The sequence below is a fragment of the Arvicanthis niloticus genome, chromosome 20 (genome assembly GCF_011762505.2).
Source record: "Arvicanthis niloticus isolate mArvNil1 chromosome 20, mArvNil1.pat.X, whole genome shotgun sequence".
Taxonomy (NCBI): Eukaryota; Metazoa; Chordata; class Mammalia; order Rodentia; family Muridae; genus Arvicanthis; species Arvicanthis niloticus.
In genome coordinates, this window is record NC_047677.1 from 12,447,195 (window position 1) to 12,471,004 (window position 23,810).

Genomic DNA, 23,810 nt, shown 5'->3' on the forward strand with positions numbered 1-23,810 from the left:
ATTTAAGTTATAATCTGCAGATTATATTACTTTTTCTTTCTTTTTTTATATTACTTTTTCAAGTGTGTCATCAAGCTTAGACCAAATAATGGAATATAAGACAAATATATTTTAATTTTTTCTTCAGTATAAATTAAGGCATAAGAAAAACAGACTACACAATATATATATATATGTATATATATATACACACACACACACATGCACACACAAAACCAAGCACAGACAAATGCAAGTAATTTATATAGTATAAGCTTTAATATATAAATTAGATGTCACTTTATCCATTGTTTGTCACACCAGTCTAAACTTTATACCATGTATCAAAATACTAAAAAGCTAAACAACAACAAAAAATAAAACCCATTGCAATATAAGTATAATGTGGGAAAATACATATTTATGGCTTTACACAATCTAAATTAATCCATTCTATACATTTTTCCAAAATAGAAATGCTACTTTACATGCACTGGAACATACCAGCTGGATGTCCTCACAGAATTTACAGAAAATATCCTTTAAACTAGACAGGTTCACAGCAGAGGTGGAATGGAGAAAAGGAGTTTGCCTTAACACAGTTTTAGATAAGATTAAAGAAACCTTAATTAAAAAAAAAAAAAAGACAGTGTCTACTTCCAATTAGCATTTTAAAAATGAAGTCTACTATGATTTTATATTTTCTAATTGTGTCACAAACATAGAAAAAGAAAACACGGCAAAAAAACGTAAACTAGAAAGCCTGATTGTTTCTGAGTTTTCAGCAGGAGCTGCGCCTGTGAGCCGCAGTGAGGCCTTTCTGACAGCGGCCTGTTATGTCTGCCACTCTGGACTGTGCATCAGTTGTTAGTTCCCAGGTTCACTATGCCATGGTGTAACCGTAGCTGCCACAGTGCAGTGCTACCAGGAGTCTGTCCTTGAGGATTTCTTTACTTGGGTATTCAGGTAACTTGAGCATGTTGATGCTTTAAAAAAAGAAAAAATAGACCACCATTAAACAGAGAATCTCTGAAATTCCTTGTTTTATCTAGCAATAAAAACACTGCTTATAATTAACATAAAACCATTCTCTCAAATTTGCATTGAAATTGGAAAACCCTCAAGTGATGTTTAAGAACTGCGGCTCCTCCCAGAATGCAAATGAGAGGATGAAAATAAATTTCCAGACTAAAAACAAGTAACAGGGTGATACACATGAAAGTGTCGCTGCACGGCATCTTAATGTTAGTGAGAACCAATTCCGTTTTGGGTGGTTTGTGCCTGCTCCCAAGTTCTCCCTACGAGAAGATGACCCAAACTTGTAAGCACTAATTCATTTGTACGTCCAGAATTCTGAGATTACGGTGATGCTCTCCTTTCACTACAGAAACACAGCAGACCACAACTGTCACCGGGCAGACAGGGTTCCAATAGTTCTGGACCGCGGCCAGCACCAGGCCCTCCTCTTACCCCATCTCCTTTCCTTGGGGTCTCACTGCGACCCTAGACCTTCTTCCTACCAGGAACCACAGCCAACACGTGTGGCACAGACCTAGGTAAGTGTGCAGTACACCTCAACCCTCAAAGAAGCTGTTTTCAGAAAGCCACCAGTCACAACGTAGAAGACAACTGACTACAGGAGGCTCCGTCTCCAGTGATACATGTACTACACAGCTTCTGCAACTAAGACTCGGGGGGGGGGGGGGCGGAGGGGGGGGAGATCAGCAAGAGGGATGGAAAGATTTTACAAGACAGAGGACCAGGAAGTCTGCTGTGAGGCCGTGACATCTAGCTAAAACAGGGAAGCAGCCTGTCATAAAGTCCCAACAGTATGGCTCCCTAAACAAGACCTGAACAATCCAACAATAGTTGGCGTCCCAAAGCAGGAAATCTTTCAGGGCCTTCCTGAGAGAGGGAGAGTTGGTCTCCCCACTACCCCTCTCCGGCTAAGCTGAGAGAGGGAGAGCTGGTCCTCCCCCTGTGCTGAACTAGGAGAGGGAGAGCTGGCTGGTCCTCCCTGGGGTTGAGCTCCCTCACTGGTTTCCAACACCAATAGTCTCCCTATTATCATACATACAATGTGTACTGAAAGAGTCTCAGGTGGCTGCAGTCTTACATGAATTCACTGATATGTGTATGTAACAACATTAAAGAAGGCTCTGTGAACCTGTAAGGGAAGGAGGAGTATATGGGAGGAATAGGAGGTAGAGGTGTAGGAAAATTAGGAATTTTGTATGATAATGAAGGTATTTAACAACAAAAAAAAATGCTTTCTCAAAAATAATAACATCAAAACAGAGCAATGTAATGTAACTACTGAAGGCTTTGGTTATTTTTTTCCCCTACTATAGTAAAATATACATAAATTTAACATTTTAACCATCAAAAAGGAAATATAGCAATTACTTTTGTTAATTCAAAATTAATAAAAATATTCCATAATTCATTTGAATAAGTTAGTTTAACTTACCATGTGCTAGAAGTTGGCAAAAGATTTGGAGTATATGGCACAGCAGCAATTGTAAAGTTTTGCAATCCACTTCCACCCATAATATTGGCAAAGCCACCATGCGGGACCCTGGAACTAAGAGTTTGTATCATCAGCTGTGATCAGGAAAGAAAATCTCAGTCTGACAGACACGTTTTAAGTTCTAAGTTAGGATAAGAATATATTCGACTCTCAAATGACAGAATGACATTTTTGAGTCTGAACCTCCCAACTCCTTCTTGTCTATTGCTTCATAGTCAGTTAGCAAGCTTCCCAGGAGAGACCTCTTTATGCTTCCAACAGCTAAACTATACATTTAACTGGCCACATGACGTGTTTACAACACTGTGCTGGCTAGTGTTGTGTCGACTTGACCCAGCTAGTCTTTCTGGAAGGAGGAATCTTGAGAAGTGTTCCCACCACACTAGCCTGTATCCAAGCCTGTGGTGCATTCTGCTGACTGATGACTAATGTGGGAGAGCCCAGCCCTCTGTGGGCAGTGGCTGGAGGTACTGGGTGCTGTATGAAAGCAGGCTAAGCATATAGTGCTCCTCTGTGGCCTCTGCACTAGCTCGTCTCCGGGTCCCTGCCCTGACTTCTTTGCTGTGGAAGTGTAATCAAAATAAACCTTTCCCCTCTGAGTTACATAAGGTCATGGTGATTTGTCACAGCAATAAAAACCCTAAGAGAATTGTGTGCCTCTCTATTAAACTAGGACTCTCGAACATGTCCTATTTTATGTTTTTTCACTGGGATTTCTATCCTCAGGATTAGCAAAACTGCCTGATAAGTAAAGCTGTTAACACTGGCTGAATAAACAGACTGTGGCTGTTCCAATGGGGAATGTCCTCCATAAACTCATGTGTTTGAATACTTGGTCCCTGATTTGAGGGTTGTAGAACCTTCAGGACAGTGGTTCTCAACCTATGGGTCACCACCCCTTGGGGGGGAGGGTCAAATGACCCTTTCACAGGGGTCACCTAAGACCACTGGAAAAGAGATATTTACATTATGATTCATAATAATAGCAAAATTACAATTATGAAGTAGCAGCAATGAAAATTATTTTATATTTAGGGTCCCCACAACCTGAGGAACTGTATTAAAGGGCCACAGCATTAGGGAAGGTTGAGAACCAGTGTTAGGAGGTAGAGCCTTACTGAGGAGAGTATGTCAGTGAGGGTCAGTCTTGATTTTTATAACCTGGCCTTACTTCCTGTTCCTGCCCAAGTAATGCCTGTTTGCTGCCATACATACACACCTTCCCCAACATGGTGGACTACATCTGCCCTGGAACTGTGAGACACAATATAGCCTTTCTCCTTGCGTGTTGTAATCCAGTGATTTCCTTATGTGTGAAAAACACCTAGGCATAAAGCACATTTCCTCTATTTTGTTCTTCAGTGAGAAAACAACAGTTGAGAAGTATCTAAATTTCTCTCTCCAGATATGGAGAACAGCAAACATGTACCGTCTGTGATTTACATGCGTGTGCTCACCTGTGCATGCACATGTAGAGGTGACTTCAGGCAACTCCTCTATTGTTCACTACCTTGCTTTTGAGACAGTGTCTCTCACAGAATCTGAAGCTCCTCAGTTCCTCTACAATGGCTGCCTCTGTCCCCTGGTACTAGGGTTATATGCGCACACTAGCGTACCCAGCCTTTATATAATTTTTGGGGATCCCAACTCAGGTGCTCACACTTATACAGCAAATAGTTATTTCAAACTATCTTTCCTCAAACATTATTTTTTTAACTGTTGTGTAAAAAAATTAAGACCACAAGAAAGCTAAAATTCAATGCATACTTCATTAACTGAACACTTTAACCCCAGACACACAGTTATAGAAAATATAATTACAATTTTTCAAGTTCTATACATTTTAAATTAATATTTCAAATTAGGCTGAGTATATGTCACGATTAAACAAATCCTGGGGGGGAAATATCTTGCTGTGAGCAGGGAATGTAGCCAGTGGAAGTGTACTTGCTTAGTAGCACAAGAGTTTGGACCCGCCACAAGAATATAATGGAAAAAAGGCTAAATTACAATGACACACTATAGTGTCTCGAGGATACATTAGAATATTGACACACATTTACTGCAAAGATACTAAATGTGAGCTTGCCATATCTTTTCATTGTTATCACACAGAGTAGCTGGGCTCCATGACAACGGTTTCAGGCACATTCATTCTGCTGTGTTCTTACTCCCCCTCCCGGCAGGTCTTTCCTGTGTACCTCTCCTCCTTGCTGACCCCTCATCTTTCCAACAGTCCTTCCTCCCATTTTCATGACACATATAAGCCCAACTGCCTTCTCTTGCTTCTATGGCCCCTCCTCGCAGATCTCCTCCCCTCTCATATACTCTGCTTACTCTCATGGCCAACATACATGCATGTTTATACATAAATTTTAATCTAGATTCTGTACGAGATGAGTCATGTGATAGTTTCATTCTGACTCTGGCTTATTTTCATTCTTTGTAGTTGATTAAAATTTCATTTTAGATACACATACATACATAATTTTAAGTTAATTTTTAATGGAAATTTAGGATGGACCAAATGTGAGCAGACTTAAAAGGTTTTCTGCTATGTAAGTCACAGCCTACAGGTGTCTGTGGTGCTGTTGACTCCTTCCTATCAGGAGCATAGCATAAGAAACTTCAAGATCAGTCTGGACTACAGGTACCAATGTAATTCAACACACTTTGAAAAGACTGTTGATTGAAAAACCCAAAACAAGCCTGGGAAGGGTGTGAAGATGCGCACCATTTGATTTTACATTTATTCTAGAAGTACAGTCAAGAGTGTTACGACAGACATACAGAGCAATAAGTAAAACAACCCAGAAATACGGCTCTCCAAATGTCATCTACTTATTTTTGAAAGAGTGCCAAGAACATACAGCAGCGTTCTGGAGATACATGCTAGGAGACCCTTGTTTATGTCTCAGTACTGTATATAACCAGGAACAGTAAACCATGTCTGAAATCCCAGTTCTCTGGGTATAGAGAGAAGAGAACCAGGAAATACAAGGTCATCCTTAGCTACACAGTGAGGTCAAAGGCAGCCTTCCCTTCATGAGAACTTGTCTCATTGCCCCACACCTCCTCCCCATCCCCAAAAAACTTCAATAGAATGGGGAAAAGGGCTCATTCAACAAGATGTGTTGGAACAGCTGAATTATTTGCTATAAAATTTTTAAATGAAGTTGGACCATTACCTTATATCATATAGAAAGATAAACTTAAAAATAGATAAAAGACTTAAGCATCATTATTAGAACTATAAAACACATAAGGAAAATACAGAGGAAGACCTCCTGGGATGAAGGTAAGGACAGATATCCAGAATACCTAAAGATCTTAGAACGAAACACATATGACCTCACTGAGACTGCTGATGCATGCACAAGGTCTGCACAGGTCTAAGCCAGATGGAGTCCCAGTGCTGCAGGAGGAAGTAGATATGATACCCCATCCCCAACCCAGAAGCTATCTCCAATTCACAACCACTCACAAAGAAAGAGTTAGTTTTCTCTAATGGAATTTCACAGGCTATACAAGCCACACTTAAGGTATATCCCATATCCAGCTCAATAGTATCTGTAGGTTCTTTCTCTTATGTTATCAGGTCTTATAGTTTCCAGTTTTGTTGTTATGGATTTTCTATGTGTGGGAATGAGAATGTCTCTGTGCCTATGTGTGTTTCTTGTGCCTTTTCTTTGGCACTTTGTCTTTCTATTTACTAGTTTTATCCTATTTCAGTTATTTTTCATCTTATATTCTTTCTTTTTTAGATGCCCCTTTGTTTTCTACTGAGAGAAATAAAAGGTGTGGATTTGGGTAGGTGGGTAGGATCTAGGAAGAGTTGGGGAAGGGAAACTATAATTAGAAAACATTTAAAAAACTGGTTTCAATTTTAAAAAAATACAGTAAAAGTTTTTGGCTCAGTGGTAATGTACTTGGCCTAGCACACATGAAGCCCTAGGTTCAATCTCCAGTCATTCAGAAAACAAAAATTCTGAATCTTTTTAATAAATCACAAATGTGTGAGGATAACAAAGCAAAACAAACAAAATGCCAAATGTAAAAAGCAATACAGCAAGCCCATAGCCAACATCAAATTAAATGGAGAGAAACTTGAAACAATCCCACTAAAATCAGGGACTAGACAAGGCTGCCCACTCTCTCCCTATCTATTCAATATAGTACTTGAAGTTTTAGCCAGAGCAATTAGACAACAAAAGGAAGTTAAAGGGATACAAATGAGAAAGGAAAAAGTCAAGGTATCACTATTCCTAGATGATATGATACATTACATAAGCAACCCCCAAAATTCTGCCAAAGAACTCCTTTGGCTGATAAACAACTTCAGCAAAGTGGCTGATACAAAATTAACTAAAAGAAATCAATAGCCCTCCTTTATACAAATGAAATTAGGGGAAAAAAGCCTTCACAATAGCCACAAATAATATAAAATACCTTGGTGTGAATCTAACCAAGCAAGTGAAAGATCTGTATGACAAAAACGTCACCTCCCTGAAGAAAGGTCTCAGAAGACGGAAAGCTCTCCCATGCTCACGGATCAGTAGGATTGACATAGTGTAAATGGCCATCTCACAAAAAGCAATCTACAGATTCAATCTAATTCTCATCAAAATTCCAACACAATTCTTCACAGACATGGAAAGAGCAATTCTCAACTTCATATGAAAACACGAAAAGCCCAGGATAGCCAAAACAATCCTGAACAATAAAAGAACTTCTGGAAAACTCACCATCCCCGACTTCAAGCGGTACTACAGAGCAATAGCAATAAAAACTGCATGGTATTGGTACACAAACATACAGATTCATCAATGGATTTGAATCAAAGACCCATGAATAAACCCACACACCTATGGGCACTTGATTTTTGACAAAAAAAAGTCAAAGCTACACAGTGAAAAAAATAAAAATTTAAAATAACAACACAACTGTTAACTGGCTATCTTAAGGGATTGAGAGAGAAGTGATTAGGCTGTTTATTTTGTCTGTTTTGGCTTATCTATATAAACGGTCTAGCCTTAGAAAATATAATGCTGTTTAATTATTTTAATTAAATTATTCAAATCTCTGAACATTTCTTAGCACTCATGCAGAAAACCAAGTTAACCAGGCTTTCTTTCATATCTTCAGTCTATAATCTGGTAAGAGTCATGTCTTACTAACTCATTAGAACCTGATTAGAGAACAGCTTCACCTGGTATCCTACTTTATATGCCTTAAAGATGTAGCAGGGAATAAGCAGATCAGTGTGGTCACCACTGGGTGTTGGAGATTACCTAATGGGATCTTCATTTTCTTTCATGTCCTTTATTTTCCAAATTGTCTAAAATTTTTGTATACTACTTGTAAAGTAAGAAAACAATGGTCTCTTTCAAAATATATATGATATATATTCACAATTATGTTGGTTGGTATTTTATTAATCTGATGGTACAAGGTTGGGTCTTCTGGAAAGAGGGAACTTCAATTGAGAAAATGCCTCCATCAACTTGGCCCGTAGGCAACAAGTGTGCGGGACATTTTCTTGATTAATGACTGACATAAGCAATCACAGCCCACTGTGGGGGTTCAGGGTCGTCCTGGGCTGTACAGGACTGAGCAAGCCATGGAGAGCAAACCAATAAGCAGCATTCTTCCATGGACTCCCGGGTACCCTTGGTGATACACTACAACCAGTAAGCCAAATAAATCTTTTCATCCCCAAGTTGCTTGTTGTCAGTGTTTTATCACAGCAACAGAAAGCAAACTAATATGACACTCGTAATATTTTTTAAATACACAAAAAATAAAGAGCAGTAAATACATTAAGTTGTATATAATAGCTGCTGCTGATAAAATAATGGAATAATACTCTGTTTCCTGACTTTTGGAAAAAAAAAACATTACATTCATAATGAAAATAACTGAACTACATTTTCATAAACAGAAAAAAATAAATGAAATTATAAAGATTTTTAAGATATATTTCCTAAGTATAAAAAGGCTTAAGTCAACTAGTTTACTACCATTTATTATATTTGATGTCATATAATTGGAATTCTTAAATACATATGTTACATAAATACAGGCTATGAATTTTAACATTTTAAAAATCAGTAAGAACTGGAGAAAAATGCCATGTGTACACAATGTGCACTTAAGTGTGTGTGTGTTTGCTGGGTGGTTTTATGTCAACTTGACACAAGCTAAAGTCATCTGAGAGCAGGGAACTTCAATTAAGAAAATACCTTTTTAGGTTGGGCTGTAGACACACCTGTAGGGTATTTTCTTAGTGACTAATGTGAGAGGGCCCAGCACATTGTGGATGGTGCTATCCTTGTGCTGACGGTCTTGGGTTCTATAAAAAAGCAGGCTGAGCAAGCCATAGGAAGCAAGCCAGTATGCAGCACCAGCACCCTGTGATAGACTCTGCATCAGCTCCTGCCTCCAGGTTCCTGCCCTGTGTGAGTTCCTGTCCTGACTTCTTTTAGTGATGGACCACAATGTGGAAGTGTAAGCTAAATAAACCCTTTCCTCCCACACTTGCTTTTTGGTCATTGTAAACAAAAACCCAAATTAAGACTATGTGAGAGACAAAGATCGTGTGTGTGTGTGTGTGTGTGTGTGTGTGTGTGTGTGTGTGTGTGTCCCCAACCATAGAAACTGAGTGCCTTTACTGTTAAACCAAACAGAAAAGATAAAAGATATTAAAAATTCAGGTTTACAAAATATATTAAAGATTTAGCACTATTATAAATATTTTGTCTTCAACATCTAAATAATCATTTGTTTAATACCTAAAATATAGACAGAGTAATGACTCTTCATTTTGGTTGTTTTTCTCTGTTTTTACTGTCTTGGTCATTAGAAATGAAATACAATAAATTCTTTCAATGTTATTATAAAAGCACTTCTTACCTGCCAGTAACAAACTGCAAGAGAAGAACTCTCTCTTCTTGAGTAATGTCTTCCACAACTTCCCAGAACCACTACCAAGAATAACAACAATTTAGCTCACATTTCAGAGCAAATCATAGACTTATAAGAAGCAGAGACCATGCAATATTCATAAAGCACATTTTATTCTCTGAAACTCATTTATCAAAGATGATTTCACAAAAGGCTTTCATATGCAATATCCCCAAAGAAGAATTTATGCAAAATCTTTACTTTGTTAATGGATGTAGACTTCCATCCAATAGAGCTGGAAAGCTTACAAAATTAAATAGCAAACTTAACTTCATTCTAAGCTCCAGAGAGATTTTACCTGAATAACTGGATCTTCTCTTTCATAGCCACTTGTGTATTCTGTGTTTTTGATCCAATCATTCACATCAATTTCCGGCATGCCAGAAAGCAGTAGCTCCTTTGGGGAAGAAGAAAAATATTTCATTAATTTTCCTTGGGAAAAAAAGCCATTATGTTTAAATAGTAAATGTGCCTTAATTAGAAACTAATCCCATATAAACCTGGTTTATGTCTATGACAGTTTCTACATGTCATCAATAATAAGTGCTACATAAGGAAGAATCTGCCACAGTGACACTTCAAATGTGACATGAGGGGAAGGATCCACTTTGATACACTCTAAAATATAAAAACCGTCTATATTTATAATAAGCATGTACAACAAAGATTTCTATGTACACAATTGGTAAGTACTCCCTCTGGTTCAGTTTTATTTTTATTTTAATATGCTTTATAAATGTGTTAAATCCCACCGGGTTATAGTCTCAACATGAAAATGACATAAAAGCCTAACTATTATGCAAATGAAAAGCTCATTAAGAAATAATCAATTTTTTCTTCTTTTTTTTTTTTTTAAAGGATTCAGCCTCATATGAATTCTATTTTGGAGTAATCTGGATCTTTTGAAGTCAATCTTCTCCAAGGTGGTGGTGGTGGTGCTGGTGGTGATGGTGATGATGATGATGATGATGATGATGATGATGATGATGATGATGATAAAAAACACTATTTCTAGTGGCTCTGTCTACAGTGCGAGGCATGGGTCCTAGGGGTCTTGTATATAACTAGGCGGGCACACAACCCCTGAGCATAACTAGGCGGGCACACAACCCCTGAGCAACATCGCTAGTCCTCCTACGTACATGACTGGCTTTTGTCCAAGATCATCAAACACACAAATCTTTATCATGTAACTAAAAGTTACATCAGGAAAGCCAAAATGTTCATTGTCAGGTGTTTGAGGGGAAGACAGGAGGAAAAGCGTGTCTGCATCTCTGAATCAGCCCACATTTCACAGATGGAAACACTACAGTGGAGTGAGGGACTGATACATTCTTTTAACGGGGACTGAGAACATACTTCACGTCATGACTTCCAACAATGATTATTAAGTGTATTGGTAATGTGTACTTAACTGGGGCGGCATATGCTCTATCAAAGGCAATACTAGGCAATGTCTGAGAGCCCTGAAGAATTGTTAAAGCTATTCAGTAGGTCAGTACTAGTCTCCATTTTCCATATGAAATTGGATTTTCTTCATATACTTCAGGCAGATAATGAAGTACAACTGATCATACACAGAAGCAGATATGAGAATACAGTATATTTAGCCAAGCATCCTACATCTGCAAACATCTTTCTCACTAGTTTTGTTCTGTTTTTGGATCAGCTTTTATATCTAAATGTCAGTTACGTTAACATAATTAAGAAAGCATGTTTCCCTTCTAATTTAATTTCAAATACAGGAAATATCCATTGGTACAATAACCCACATAGGCAAAGGGTTTTTTGAGGGAGATCACAAGGTCATGGAATTGAGAACTGTCGGTGTACGTGTCCCAGTCCTTAGCAGTCTCCTGACTCTGAGTTAGCCCCCTGACACTTTCTGCACGCCTCTCTGCAGACTGGCTTTTTTGCTTACTAACTGTAGATAAGACTTTGGCCACTAAGAAGCACAGGCCAGGCCAACAGGTAAGGAGACTTCTCTGCTCCCTTGAGGTTTCTGTGCTGTTGTTCTGTAGTGACTACTCCACAGAGCATCTCCTTGACACTCCTCTCTCACACAGGGCCCTTCACTTCAACTCTCCTACCTGTAGTAGCCACAACACAGGCTTCCTATTTTAGCCAGATCCTCTTTATCCCTTTAAACACTGCTTTAATAGTCCCTCTGTTAAGGCTTCCTTACTTGAACCACCTGAAAAATAGGAACACCTTTGCCTCCAGGCAAAAATTAAGGGCAGCATGTGCCAACCCCCCTATTTTAGGGGGCTGTTTTTGTTTTACATACTTAATAAACATTGGCTATTATTTTATTGTCAGAACATGACTCAGAAGGGAGTTGTATAAGGAGACGTCTGACTGCTTGTGAGGAAAAACCAAGAAACCAAGGCAAGAGTCTTATGACCTCAGTTTCTTGTAAAACACAGAATTGTTCTGTGTTTTTAAAATTGCTAACATGGAATGTGTTTTCATGCTCCTCCCAGGTGTAGTGGAAAGGAATGAGTTTACTTCAGACTATTCATTGCAAGTGGCTACTGTCACTTGTTTATGTACGTCCATGGAAAAACATTTGGTCGCATGAGGCTTGTACGCCATGTGTGACTTGCCCTTCTGCTGTGCATGTGATTCATGTCTTAACCCTTGGAATATAAATTGTCCGATGCTCTGAATAAACATGAAACTTTAGTCCACCTCATTTACGGGCTCCATTCTCCCAGGTCCTACTACCACTAGAGCAGTGACATTTAATGACTTCTTAAAATTCTTATAATTAACAAAAAAAGTTATTAAGATGACAAATAACAAAAGGGAAATTCAAAATAAGAAGTACAGATAGCAAAAGTATTATTAATATTCAATAATTAATTTCTTGACATTTGGGGAGGAATAAGGCAGGGTCTGACTATGTAGCCCTAACTGACCTTGAACTCACAGAGATGTGCCTGCCTCTGCTTCCTGAGAGCTGGGATTAAAAGGCATGTAGCACCACACCTAGACAATAATTTATTCTTGATACAATAAAAGAACTAAACTTTTTAAGATACAACAAAGTATAAGGCACAGTGCCCATACCTGTGATCAGCTCTTGAGAGGTGACAGAAGGATGACTCAGGAGTTCAAAGCCACCCTCAGCTACACAGCAAGTCTGAAGTCAAGTTGGGCTGTATGAAACTCTACCTCTAAACACAAATATAAAACTACAAACGTGTGTATACTCAGATGCACACATAATCTAAACATTATAAAGGTCACACTGATGGAAAAGCATCACAGAGATCAGAATGCCTAGAATCCGTATGACTTGGCGTTCTGATGCTCCAGCATCATAGATGCAACACCATATGAGAGGATAACCACTCGGGCATCTGGCATGAGCCTTCTAAGTGTCACTGCTTACACACGTCTTAGGGTAATCTTTGCCACTTCTTGAGCTCTCTATCCACAGTCACTAGTGACAGGATCCTGAGCTACTATATGCTTTCTCCTCACTAAAAATCTAGAATCAAACATGAAGCCTTATGTACACAAAATTATAAAAAGTTTTCTTTTATTTTCAAATATTTTTATTTTCAAAACAGATAAACCTGCCAAATCCAACACAGCAGGCAACACCCAGGTATACTTGGCCAAAATCTCAAGAAAATAAGCTGGTGAAAACCAGGGTATGGGAGAGGCATCAGAAAAGCAAGGGACAGTCTAAACAGCTAGGAAAAACAAGACACACTCAGGGCAGCAGCCAAAAGTAGAAAAGGAAGTAAAATGCTCCCCTTGGGCTGGCCACTTAGCACTGGCATCAACAGAACAAAAGCATCAGAATCCCATGACATCCTAGATCAAGTGGACTACAGAACATCATCCCAAACACTGAAGCTTACACTTCTCAGCAGTCCACATAACTGTCTCTAAGACAGATCATATATTAGGACACAAATCAAGTCTCAACACACACACACACACACACACACACACACACACACACACACACACATAAACTGAAATAACTTACTGCATTATCTCTGACCACAATGGAAAAAAGCTGCAAGGGAAACTACAGAAAATACACAAACTCATGGACATTAAACAATGCACTACTAAATAATGAATGGATCACTAAAGTAATCAAGAAACAAAGAAAAAACTTCCTAAAGTTCGAAGAAAATGAACACACAGCATTTCAAAACTTCCAGGATATAATGAAAGCAGTCCTAGGAGAGCTCACAGCGATAAACACCTACATTGAGAAAAGAACTCTGGAGAGACCACTGAGGAGGCAAAGGCACCTGCCGCCACACCTTGGGATCCAGTTGGATCCCAGGAGCCCACATGGTAAAAGGAGGGAACTCTCACAAATGCTCTGACCTCTATACGCACACACATGCTCACCATAGCAAGCAGACAGACACATACCATTTTTAAGGTTAAAAATGATAAAAATAAGGTCCCTAATCATAACAGAAATTATTCAAATAGAAGTTTTAAAAATACAAAGAATCAATGAAATAAAGAGTCAATTCTTTGAAATATAAACAAAATAAAAAAAAAGCCTTTGGCAAAACTAAGAGAAGATTCAAGCTGTAAAATTAGTGATGAAAAGGAAGGGATTATAGCAGTTACCAATAAAATCCAGAAAATTGTAGATGTACCTTGAAAACATATACCACTCAATTGGATAATCTAGAAGAAATGGAGAAATTCTAGACACATATGACATACCAAAGTTAAGATAAGAAGAGATAAAGAATATAACAGATTTGTAGCAAGGAAAAAGATGAAAGCAGTAATTAAAAATTTTCCAAGTTAAAAGAAAAAAATGTCCATGCCTAGATGTAGGTTCACTACAGAATCCTACCATCCTTTAAAGATCTAACACCAACCCCCTCTCCAGTTATTCCATAAAATAGGAAAGGGGAGAAGCACTATCAAACTTACTTTACAAAGCTGTATCATCCTGATATCAAAAACACATAGACACAACAAAGTAAGGCAACGACAAGGACTAGAGAGAGGCATCCGCTGGTCAAAGTGCCTGCTGCCAGGCCTGATAACCTGTACTCAAGTCTGGAACCCAGACAGGCAGGGAGAAAACCAATTCTCACAAACTGTCCTCTGGCCTCTACACTGATGAGCGGCACAAACCTCCTAAGAGTAGCCCATCATACTGTCTTCTAAGTAACTATATTTGTGCCCAGGAAATTAGTGCTACTGCCAACTTTAGTCAGAGAGGCTTCTTTATGCCTTCATCAACAATGGCTGCAGAGATCCGTGAATGAGTGTTACATGGCTAGCCATAAAGGGAACATCTTTATCACCCCTTCCAACGCCCAGGGAAACAAGACAAAATGGATAGAAAGCATGTACAAGCCAGAGAATACAGTCAGTAGTGGTGTGGACTGCTTAGCTCTGGGCATGACCTAACTGTCCAACTCACGAAGAGGAATTACTGCCTACACAAGACCTGCATATGGTCGGGCCATCTCAAACCCTGTCCTGGAGTGTGGAGGGACTCCTGGAACAAGCCTACTTCTTCCTTGGAATGTACCTGCAGTTAGACAGCAGGGTGTAGCCACTGATGAAGTGCCTATGCACCTGATCAGCCTTAAGAAAATTCAATGGGTCACCAAAAGCGGGGTGAGGGGCGTGGGGGGCAAGGGGAGGGAGATGGAGATGGAGGGAAAGAAGGGCCAGTTGGAAAGAGAAAAGGGAAAATAGGAGTGTGAGGGGATAAGAAAGGATAATGGGGGTGGGGCGGGGATATGATCAAAATACACAATGTACATGTATGAAAATAAGATAAAATCCATTACTATGCTAATAAGTATTTTCTTTTACAAACAGTTAAAGTTATGACTTTAGTACTCAGAGAGTAATTATTCTCCATGGGGGACAGTGACTAGAAGAAGACAAAAAATATCTAGAGTGGTAGGGTTTTTATTACTTTATCTGGCTGTTAGTTTGACAGGTTTGTTAATTCACTAACATATAATTAAATTAGAAGCATTCATAGTCTATAAATATCAGTAAATCATCAAGCAACATTTTGTCAATTATTTCTGCTGTTGCAATTTATTTTGTTCATATACATAGACACAAAAACTAAAATTCTGTCTTGAATGTCACAAAACTAATTTAAATGAAGTATAATACATCAAAATTCAGGTTCCAGTCATGTATATAAACAATTCTTAACTACTTCTGGGTTTGTTTTGTTTTGTTTCTGAGACAGAGTTTCTCTATGTAGCCTTTGCTGTCCCGAGGCTCTCTCTGTAAACTAGGCTGGCCTCAAACTCACAGAGATCCACCTGCCTCTGCCTCTGCCTCTCAAGTAACTATTTGTGTTTTTAAATGCGAATGATAACATAAAACTAAAAAAAAAGAAAACAATCTATGCAAAATAGCTAAAATAAGACAAAAAACCTTCAAAATTTAACATTCAATAAAACTGAGGCACAATGGACTTCAAAAATTATATTAATTAGAAAATGTTATTTGTATACTATGTTACATTTTTCCATTATCTAGAATTGTTTTGAATTATTATTTTTTAAACAAGAAAGCAATTTGGTTTGACTTTAAATTACCCTTCACAGACTCTGTGTTTGCACACTTGGTCCTCAGACTTTTAAAACGTAGTGTTCAGCTGGAGAAAGTGGGCAGCTGGGAGCAAGCTTTAGCATTGTGATAAGGCCTCTACTTTCAGCCCAATCTGTCACTAATTGTTTTCCTTCCTGGTCTGCCAAGATGTGAGCAAGCATCCTTAACCTTCCTGCTACCTCGGCGAGGAGGAGCAGCCCCCCTCTATGCCTTCCCCACCTGAACTAACTATATATAACTTCAAACCATGATCCAATTATGTGCACCTTTCCTCCCTATGCTCCCATCTGTTGGGCACTTGTCAAAGAAATAAGAAAAGTAAAATACTGTGTCTTATTAAGGATTTAGACAGATCAAAAAAGTTTGAAAATAATTTATTAGTGATAAGAAAAAGAAAACACCCAAAAATAGACATTAACATAACAGTATAAATTCTGTTAAACCACAGTAGAAGGCAGGCAAACTGAAGGACAAAACAAAACATTCACTGGGCACTTTCAACAAAGAAAGTAAACTACACAAAACACGGAAATAGAGAATTATAAAAATTATATACAGCAGATACACACACACTCACATGCATACATACATTAAGACAAAAACTGGAGAAGACACATAAATACAACAAGAAAAGCCCTTCTTAGTTATTTAGGTATAGGTATCCTTTACCTCCACGTCACCAAGTTACAATCTCAGAAACAGCACACTGTTTCTGAAAAGACAGGTCTTCTTCCATGTCAAAGCCAATAAAAACTTTATTTCATTTTTCGCCATCCTATCTGGACATTTCACTAAGGGAACTGTTAATAAGGTTACTCAGTTTAAGAGAAGTAAAACCACATGTCTGCTTATAAATTTCTATGCATAATTCTAAACAATAACGCTTCATTAAAAACATCCCATTCAGTACTCTAGAATCACTACTGCTTTTATTATTTACAGGTCTAGGGATGAAACCCAGGGCCTTCTGTGTGCTAAATGTAAGGCAAGCGGTCCACGCCTAAGCATCATCCCGGCACTCAGCATTTCTGAATGACAACAGATGGAGTTGTGCTCTGCTGTAACAAGAAGGAACAGGCTCTTCCTTACCAATTCATACTCGTCGAACAGCTGTATGAGGGAAGGTGGGATGAACATATGAAACCCCTGTAAAAACGCATTGATCTGAGGCTGAATGGCTCTTGTCATCCGGAGTTCAGTAACGAGCTGGACATACTCTGCCTAGAAAAAAGAACATTCTGTGATGATTACATTTTAAATCTCATACACTTAGGCCAGAATGGGTGCATCTGTTTCTCAAGTAAGACACAAAGGTTTAGAAGTAACCTGGCACCACACTCACTCCTCAGCAACCCAGTAAACACACTGACTAAGCCATCAAGGCCATATCTCAGCAACCATGACTTCCTGCATGCCATGTACAGGGCATGATGCACACTCTCGTCTGGCTCGGCTACAGTCTCCCCTCTCTCACACACCGCCGGCTGGGATTATGGCACATGTAGTTGCTATTCCCTTTTGCACCTCTGAACTGCTGTCTCCACAGCACAGGCACAGGCAACTTGAGGTATTACAACACATACATTGAAGTCACACCACTCTTCCCCTTCCAGACTTCCTGGGAGGGAAAAATAAAATCCAGATATACTTCTACTTCTAGTTCTTAAGGCCCTAAATAAGCTGTCCTCACCCTTTTTTGCTAACAGTATCCCCTCCCCTTCCATTTTAATTTCTTTGACCTTATGGCTACTGTCTAAATGCAAGCCTGTTGGCCTCCATGTCCTTAAACTTCCAGGGTTTTTTTTTTTTTTTTTTTTTTTTTTTTTGACCAAAATACTTCAACAGAGTGTATAGTATATCTCTGAAAATAAAAGCTTTCTATATCAGTATATATTCCCACATGCAAAAAAAAAAAAAAAAAAAAAAAGAGCTGCTACCTTATGTTCAATAAATGTTAAAAAAACAAATGTATACATCCTTCAAAATACTTTGAATGTGGTTAATTTTACTATAGCCAGTTCAATTCTGAGTTAAAACAGCTTACTTTAAACTAGCACATGCCTTTAATCCCAGCACCTGGAGGCAGAGGGCAGTAGAATCTGAGTTCGAGGCCAGCCTGATCTACAGAGCAGTTTCCAGGGCTACACAGTGAGGCGTTGTCCTAAAAGCCAAAATCAAAACAAAACAAAACAAACAAAAAAGCTTATTTTATCTATTTTTAAAATTTTTTTCTTTATTATCTTTTTCTTTTGAAATAAATCTAAGTAGCCTAGGATTTTCTTAAATCTACAATCCTCCTGCCTCAATTTTCTAAACATTCAAAATTATAATGCATTTTATTTTAAACCACATTTTCCTCATAGGAAGCAGAATCACTTAAAATTCATCAAGTAATAAAAAATTGTGTTTGGTATAAAATTACCATAGTGTACATAAACTATCAAATGTTAGGTTATTTATGTGTTTTTAAAAAAATGCTTCTAAGTAAGATTTATTTAAAATTATGATGCAAATACTATATACATTTCTCACCAACCAGAAATGATTACTCTACACACAAAATAAAGAACGCCTGCTATAATAGTGAGTAGGTTTCTGTCAGCTTGACACAAGCCAGTCACCTGGGAAGAGCGAACCTAACTGAGAAAACATGGCCATCAGACTGGCCCAGAGAAGTCTGTGAAGCTTGTACACCTCTGGGAATGCTGCCCTAGGTTATACAAGCAGCAGCCTGAGCAAGCCAGTAAGCAGTATTCCTCTGTGGTCTGCATCAGCTCCTGCCTCAAGCTCCCATTGATTTCCCTCAATGATGGCCTGTGAGGAAAATAAAATGAACCTCTGCCTCTCCAAGTTTCTTTTGATTTTTACCTCAATAACAGGAAGCAAACTAGAACATCTGCTTTAGTTTCCTTCTATTTTCTTGGCACTAATCTAATACTTTCTTTCAAAGGCACTGAGCCAGTATGTTAATACATGACTGAAGACTATGAATTCTCCACAACTCTGAGGCTACAGAAGTGTCAGAGTAGACTGATTCTTCATGATCCTCCTAAAGCACATTTGGCTACTTATATAACCTGGCACAAGGAAAGCAGTCACTTCTGGTTTCAATCCACCACCATCCCTGACTCCTATTTGCCCACTATTCAAAGTATTAATTACACAGGAATACTCAAAACTATCATACAGGAACTAGTCAGTTATTAGCAATTATACTCAGGCCATTATTTAAGAGTCAGGTATGTGTCCCAAACAATCAAACAGTAATAAATACTACATTTCCAGGATTTGACCTAGAAAAGTCTGCACACACACATACCTACCTAACGCCTGCCAATGACAACAGCAGAACTGTCCATTCATTTCTCGCATCCAACCATCATCTAGTTCATGTCTACTCTCACCCAAGCTGTTCACTGAACGATCCTCACGTTCCAGCCCCGTTCACTATTTATACCGTTAATATGCTCAAGGTACAGGGAACCCTGTGCAAGAGGAAGCTCGAAGAGTGTAAGGCAGAGGAGATGGAGGATGCCAAGAGAACAAGGTCCTCCAAACCAACTGAGCAAAGCTCATGTGAACTCAGAGACTAAAGTAGCAAGAACCAGGCCTGCATGGGTCGGACCAGGTTCCCTGCGTTTATATTAGAGCTTGAGTTTGGAGTTTTATGGGCACCTGAGTGTGTGAATGAGCAGGTCTCTGACTCTTGTACCTGTCTTGGAGCTCTTTTCCTTCTGTTGGTTTGCCTTGTCTGAATTCGCTGTGATGGTGTTTGTTTTATCTTATTATATTTTATTTTGGATTGTTTTGTTGTTATCTCTTAGAATTCTGTTCTTTTCTAATGTGAGGCAGAAAGAGCATGGCTCAGCAAGGGAGGGCAAGTGGGGAGGAAATGGAAGAAGTAGAGGGAAGAAAAACTATAATCACAATATACTGTATGAAAAAAGAATCTATGTTTAATAAAAGGAGAAATATGCTTAAGGTGCTATTTTTCCTAAGTAAGAATTACTTTCTTGTTAAGGTTTTGGTTTTGTAATCTTAAAAGTTATTATTTGATAACTATTGTTTGAGACCATATCAAATTACAAAACATTCATGCCATGGAAGTAGTGGCTCAGTGGCTAACAGGGCTTGCTGTGCAAATATGAGGAGGGCCTGATCCCAGCACACTGGTCAAAAGCTGGGCCTGGCCTCATGCAGGCCTGTGACCAAGAATCACTAGGGCCAGCTCCTGTTCAGGAAGAGATGCTGTCTCAGGGACTAAGGCTCCCATGCACACACCCCACACACATATGCATGTACATACACAATACTCACACATACATACACTTGTACACAATACCAATCTTATTGAGAGACATGAAAATATTCTGCACTGCTCAACTGAACCCTGCCTACTTTAGCTGCAGTCCACATGTGTAGAATAGCACTATCCACACACAGTGTTTAAATTGGCTCTTGTAATTATACTATTCTTCACATTTGCTTCTTTTCCTTCTAAAAGGATTTTCCACATTAATTTCAGTATCCAGACCATAATTACCAGATGCTGATTTGTAAATATCAGCTCCTTCATATGCCAATTTTCACACTAACACTAAAAGTATTTTGGTATCAATTATTTTTCAGTAGACTAATAAAATTCTAGCACTACAAATTTGAATTGCTCTGACAGAAACTGCATTGATAGAAAAACTCCAAACTGTTTTAAATGTTTCCTTATCTCTTTATAAAGAGTACATCTTCAAAAAGAATAAATAATAAAAATCAACATCTCTTGACAATTATTACTCAAACCTCCACTATCACTGTCCACACTAACATTCCAGCTGGAACTCAGGAGCCTCTAATCTTTGCCTTGTGAATGCTAGTATCAATTTTAAGGCAAATGACTATTTTTAAGAAGTGTTATATCTTAAAGATTTTACATATCAGCGAGGTGTGACATCACACACCTGTAATGCTAACACAAAAAAGCGCTACGACAGGACTATCATGGTTAGTTGAAGACTAGCCTGCAATATGTCAGAAGATCTAATTTGAATGAGAATTGCCTTCATGGGCTCATATTTTAATGTTTGGTCTGCAGTTGCTAAAACTATTTAGGAAGAATTAAAAGGTACGGCCGTGTTGGAGGGAGCAGGTTACAGAAATAGGCCTTGAGGTTTCAAAAGCCCAAGCTATTCCCAGTATGCAGACACAGACATACAGACACACACAGATACACACAGACACACAGACACACACACACACAAACTGCACATCAGGATGCAAGTTCTAAGTTACTACTTCAGCACCTGCTTTCTGCCTGATGCCATGACCCCTGTAATGATACATAGACTCTAACCTTCTGAAATTAAAAACAAGCCAACAATCGTTTTCTTCAATAAATTGCCTTGACCATGGAATCTCTTCACAGCAACAGAAAAGAAACTAAAACATGATCACAAAAAAAAAAAAAAAAAAAAAAAAGAGGATTGTATAATACTAATGACTGGTCTAATGACTGGTCTATATTATTAACAGCCATTGCCAATCCTAATCATTTCAAAATTCTGTAAGCAACTAAGTAACTAGTTAAATTGTTTTGAGGTCCTTATTACCACAGTATTTCAATCTTAAACAAGATTCACATTCCCAATGAATGTCCCCCTCAATATGATCATATTATCACTTATATTTATGCATCACTTTCAACAAAAGATGTAAATGCAAAATAACTAATAAAGTAACTCTTTTAGAACTCTAAATAAAAGTCATATGCGAGTGGAAGGGGCTACTAGGAGATGCTGCTCCTGTGTGCAGAGTTAACGAGCACAGAGTTGCATGAAAGCATCTTTGCACTCTGTCACTTTCCGTGCATCTGAACGGAGTGGAGATCTACTCAGCAGATGCAGTATCATATTTAAGAACTATGTTTAATGCCTACAGGTTCTGTTGAAATGTAATCACCTGTTTAGTGAAGACTACGATTTTGTACTACTGAGTGTAGGTCTTCAGTATAAACCACAACAGTAAATGTGATGCAAGGTGGACACGCCTACAAAGAGTGCTCAGAGGGTGAAGGCACGTGTAGCCCAGGCCAGACCACCCTGGACACCACACAGAGGTGGAAGGAGAGATCCAACTCCAAAGTTGTCCTCTGACCTCCACACATGCACCATGGAAAGTGCACATACCTACACACACATCATATACTCAATAAGAAAATAAATTTAATTTTTTAATTCATTAAGCTCATATAGATTTTAAAATACAAGTACTTTACTATTTGTTTTATTAATTCAGTTTACAGACTAACAGAGTTTGACTCATTATATTTTTAAAAATTAAGTAAGTTCTTCAATATCATTACTGTTGCACATAGGATAAAGCCACTCGACTTGAGCTCAGGAGGCTTAGACTCTGCTACCATTTTGCCACTCATTCTTCCTCCATAACCCCAAGGAAACCAAATCATCACTATATGGAAAAATCAGTGCCACCTGGGACCAGGGTCACCAGACCAGATGGAAAGTCAGCCAGTATGTGATGAGGGGCTGGAAAGAGGCTGTTCCCAGGGTCAGATAGAGCTGAAGACGTTGCTGAGGGCTGCCCCCCATCCCACACTATCAGGGCTCAAGGCTGCAGTCAGCACCGTGCACAATTAAGCCCAGGTAATGTCCAGGCCAGGGCCACACAGTAGCCGTCAATGCGAGGAGCAGCCCTGTAAGCAGACTGAGGATCATCCCCAACTATGTTACCACTGCAGGTCAAGAGGTGGAAGGTACTCAGTTCACTACCTACAGTGGCCAGGTACCAGCCCAGAAGCAGGGCCACACCTCCCTTAACACCCACATCAGTGCTGTGCTCACACAGAGGCCCAATACCTCTGAGGAGAACCCTTTCTGAATGCCCAGAGTCATCCCAGCCGGCAGTACATACATGATGAAAGCCATGGTGGGGATAGAATACACAGGTCAGAACCACTGGGGCCTTTCTGTGGGGCAGAGGTACATCATGTCTCTACGGCATTTTCCAGTTCCATGTGCGGAGGGGAAGATCAATAGCCCTAACTGCTTGGCTACATAGGCTGTGTCCAGCTGACCCCCTCACTCCCCGCACCAAAAAAACAAAACCAAAAAAACTTGAATTTGTTCACAGACACAGAACAATGCAACTCTTTGTGCACTATGTCCTTCCCTTGAGATGCTATGAAGCTGCCACAGGCTATAGCCAATCTGGCCCAAACAGTGGTTGACACTGAAGCTCCTGGGGCTGGGTACCCTCCTGGTTGGCTGGAATATCCACCACTTGTATCACCAAAAACAGAAGAGGGGTCTGGAGTTGCCTGGGCCCTATGCTTGGATCTGTGGGCTCCATATCCCGAGTGGTAAGCTGGCTATGACATGGCCAGCTGCCTCAAATTGTAGGTATGGACACCACTGAAACAGCTGCTTCTCTCACCCAGCACTGACCAGAGTGACCCAGTCACCCAACATGTCCCCGTGTTGATCGACTGCAGCCACCATGCTCACAGCTCACCATTCACTCTTTAGGCGTCCATGTGCTTTGTATGTAAGTCCACGTGGAAGATAAAAATATCTCTCAGTGAGTACAACCTCAGCTCCCAATTCTATCACCTATAACTGAAAGTGATCTTTTTATGTAAGTAAAATACATAAAGCTTAATGTTTTCAATTCATAACTATGTGAAACAACATACTTTTTAGACTACTATCCCCACCCACCCCCCAAAAAAAGACCA

General features: G+C 39.1%; 1 protein-coding gene and 1 pseudogene across 5 annotated transcripts in view; both read right to left on the bottom strand.

The window, feature by feature from the left end:
- Positions 1 to 236: 236 nt before the first annotated feature.
- Hace1 (HECT domain and ankyrin repeat containing E3 ubiquitin protein ligase 1) overlaps positions 237 to 23,810 on the bottom strand; it is a 119,788-nt gene continuing 96,214 nt past the window's right edge. For all 5 annotated transcript variants that reach the window (XM_034524205.2, XM_076916894.1, XM_076916896.1 and 2 more), the window contains 5 exons: positions 17,153 to 17,284; positions 9,771 to 9,869; positions 9,422 to 9,492; positions 2,450 to 2,563; positions 237 to 965 (listed from right to left, as the gene is read on the bottom strand). In XM_034524205.2, coding sequence (XP_034380096.1) covers positions 863 to 965; positions 2,450 to 2,563; positions 9,422 to 9,492; positions 9,771 to 9,869; positions 17,153 to 17,284 — 519 coding nt within the window. In that variant the 3' untranslated portion in view covers positions 237 to 862. The remainder of the gene's footprint in view (positions 966 to 2,449; positions 2,564 to 9,421; positions 9,493 to 9,770; positions 9,870 to 17,152; positions 17,285 to 23,810) is intronic.
- Positions 22,489 to 23,574, bottom strand: LOC117724347 (protein YIF1A pseudogene; annotated as a pseudogene).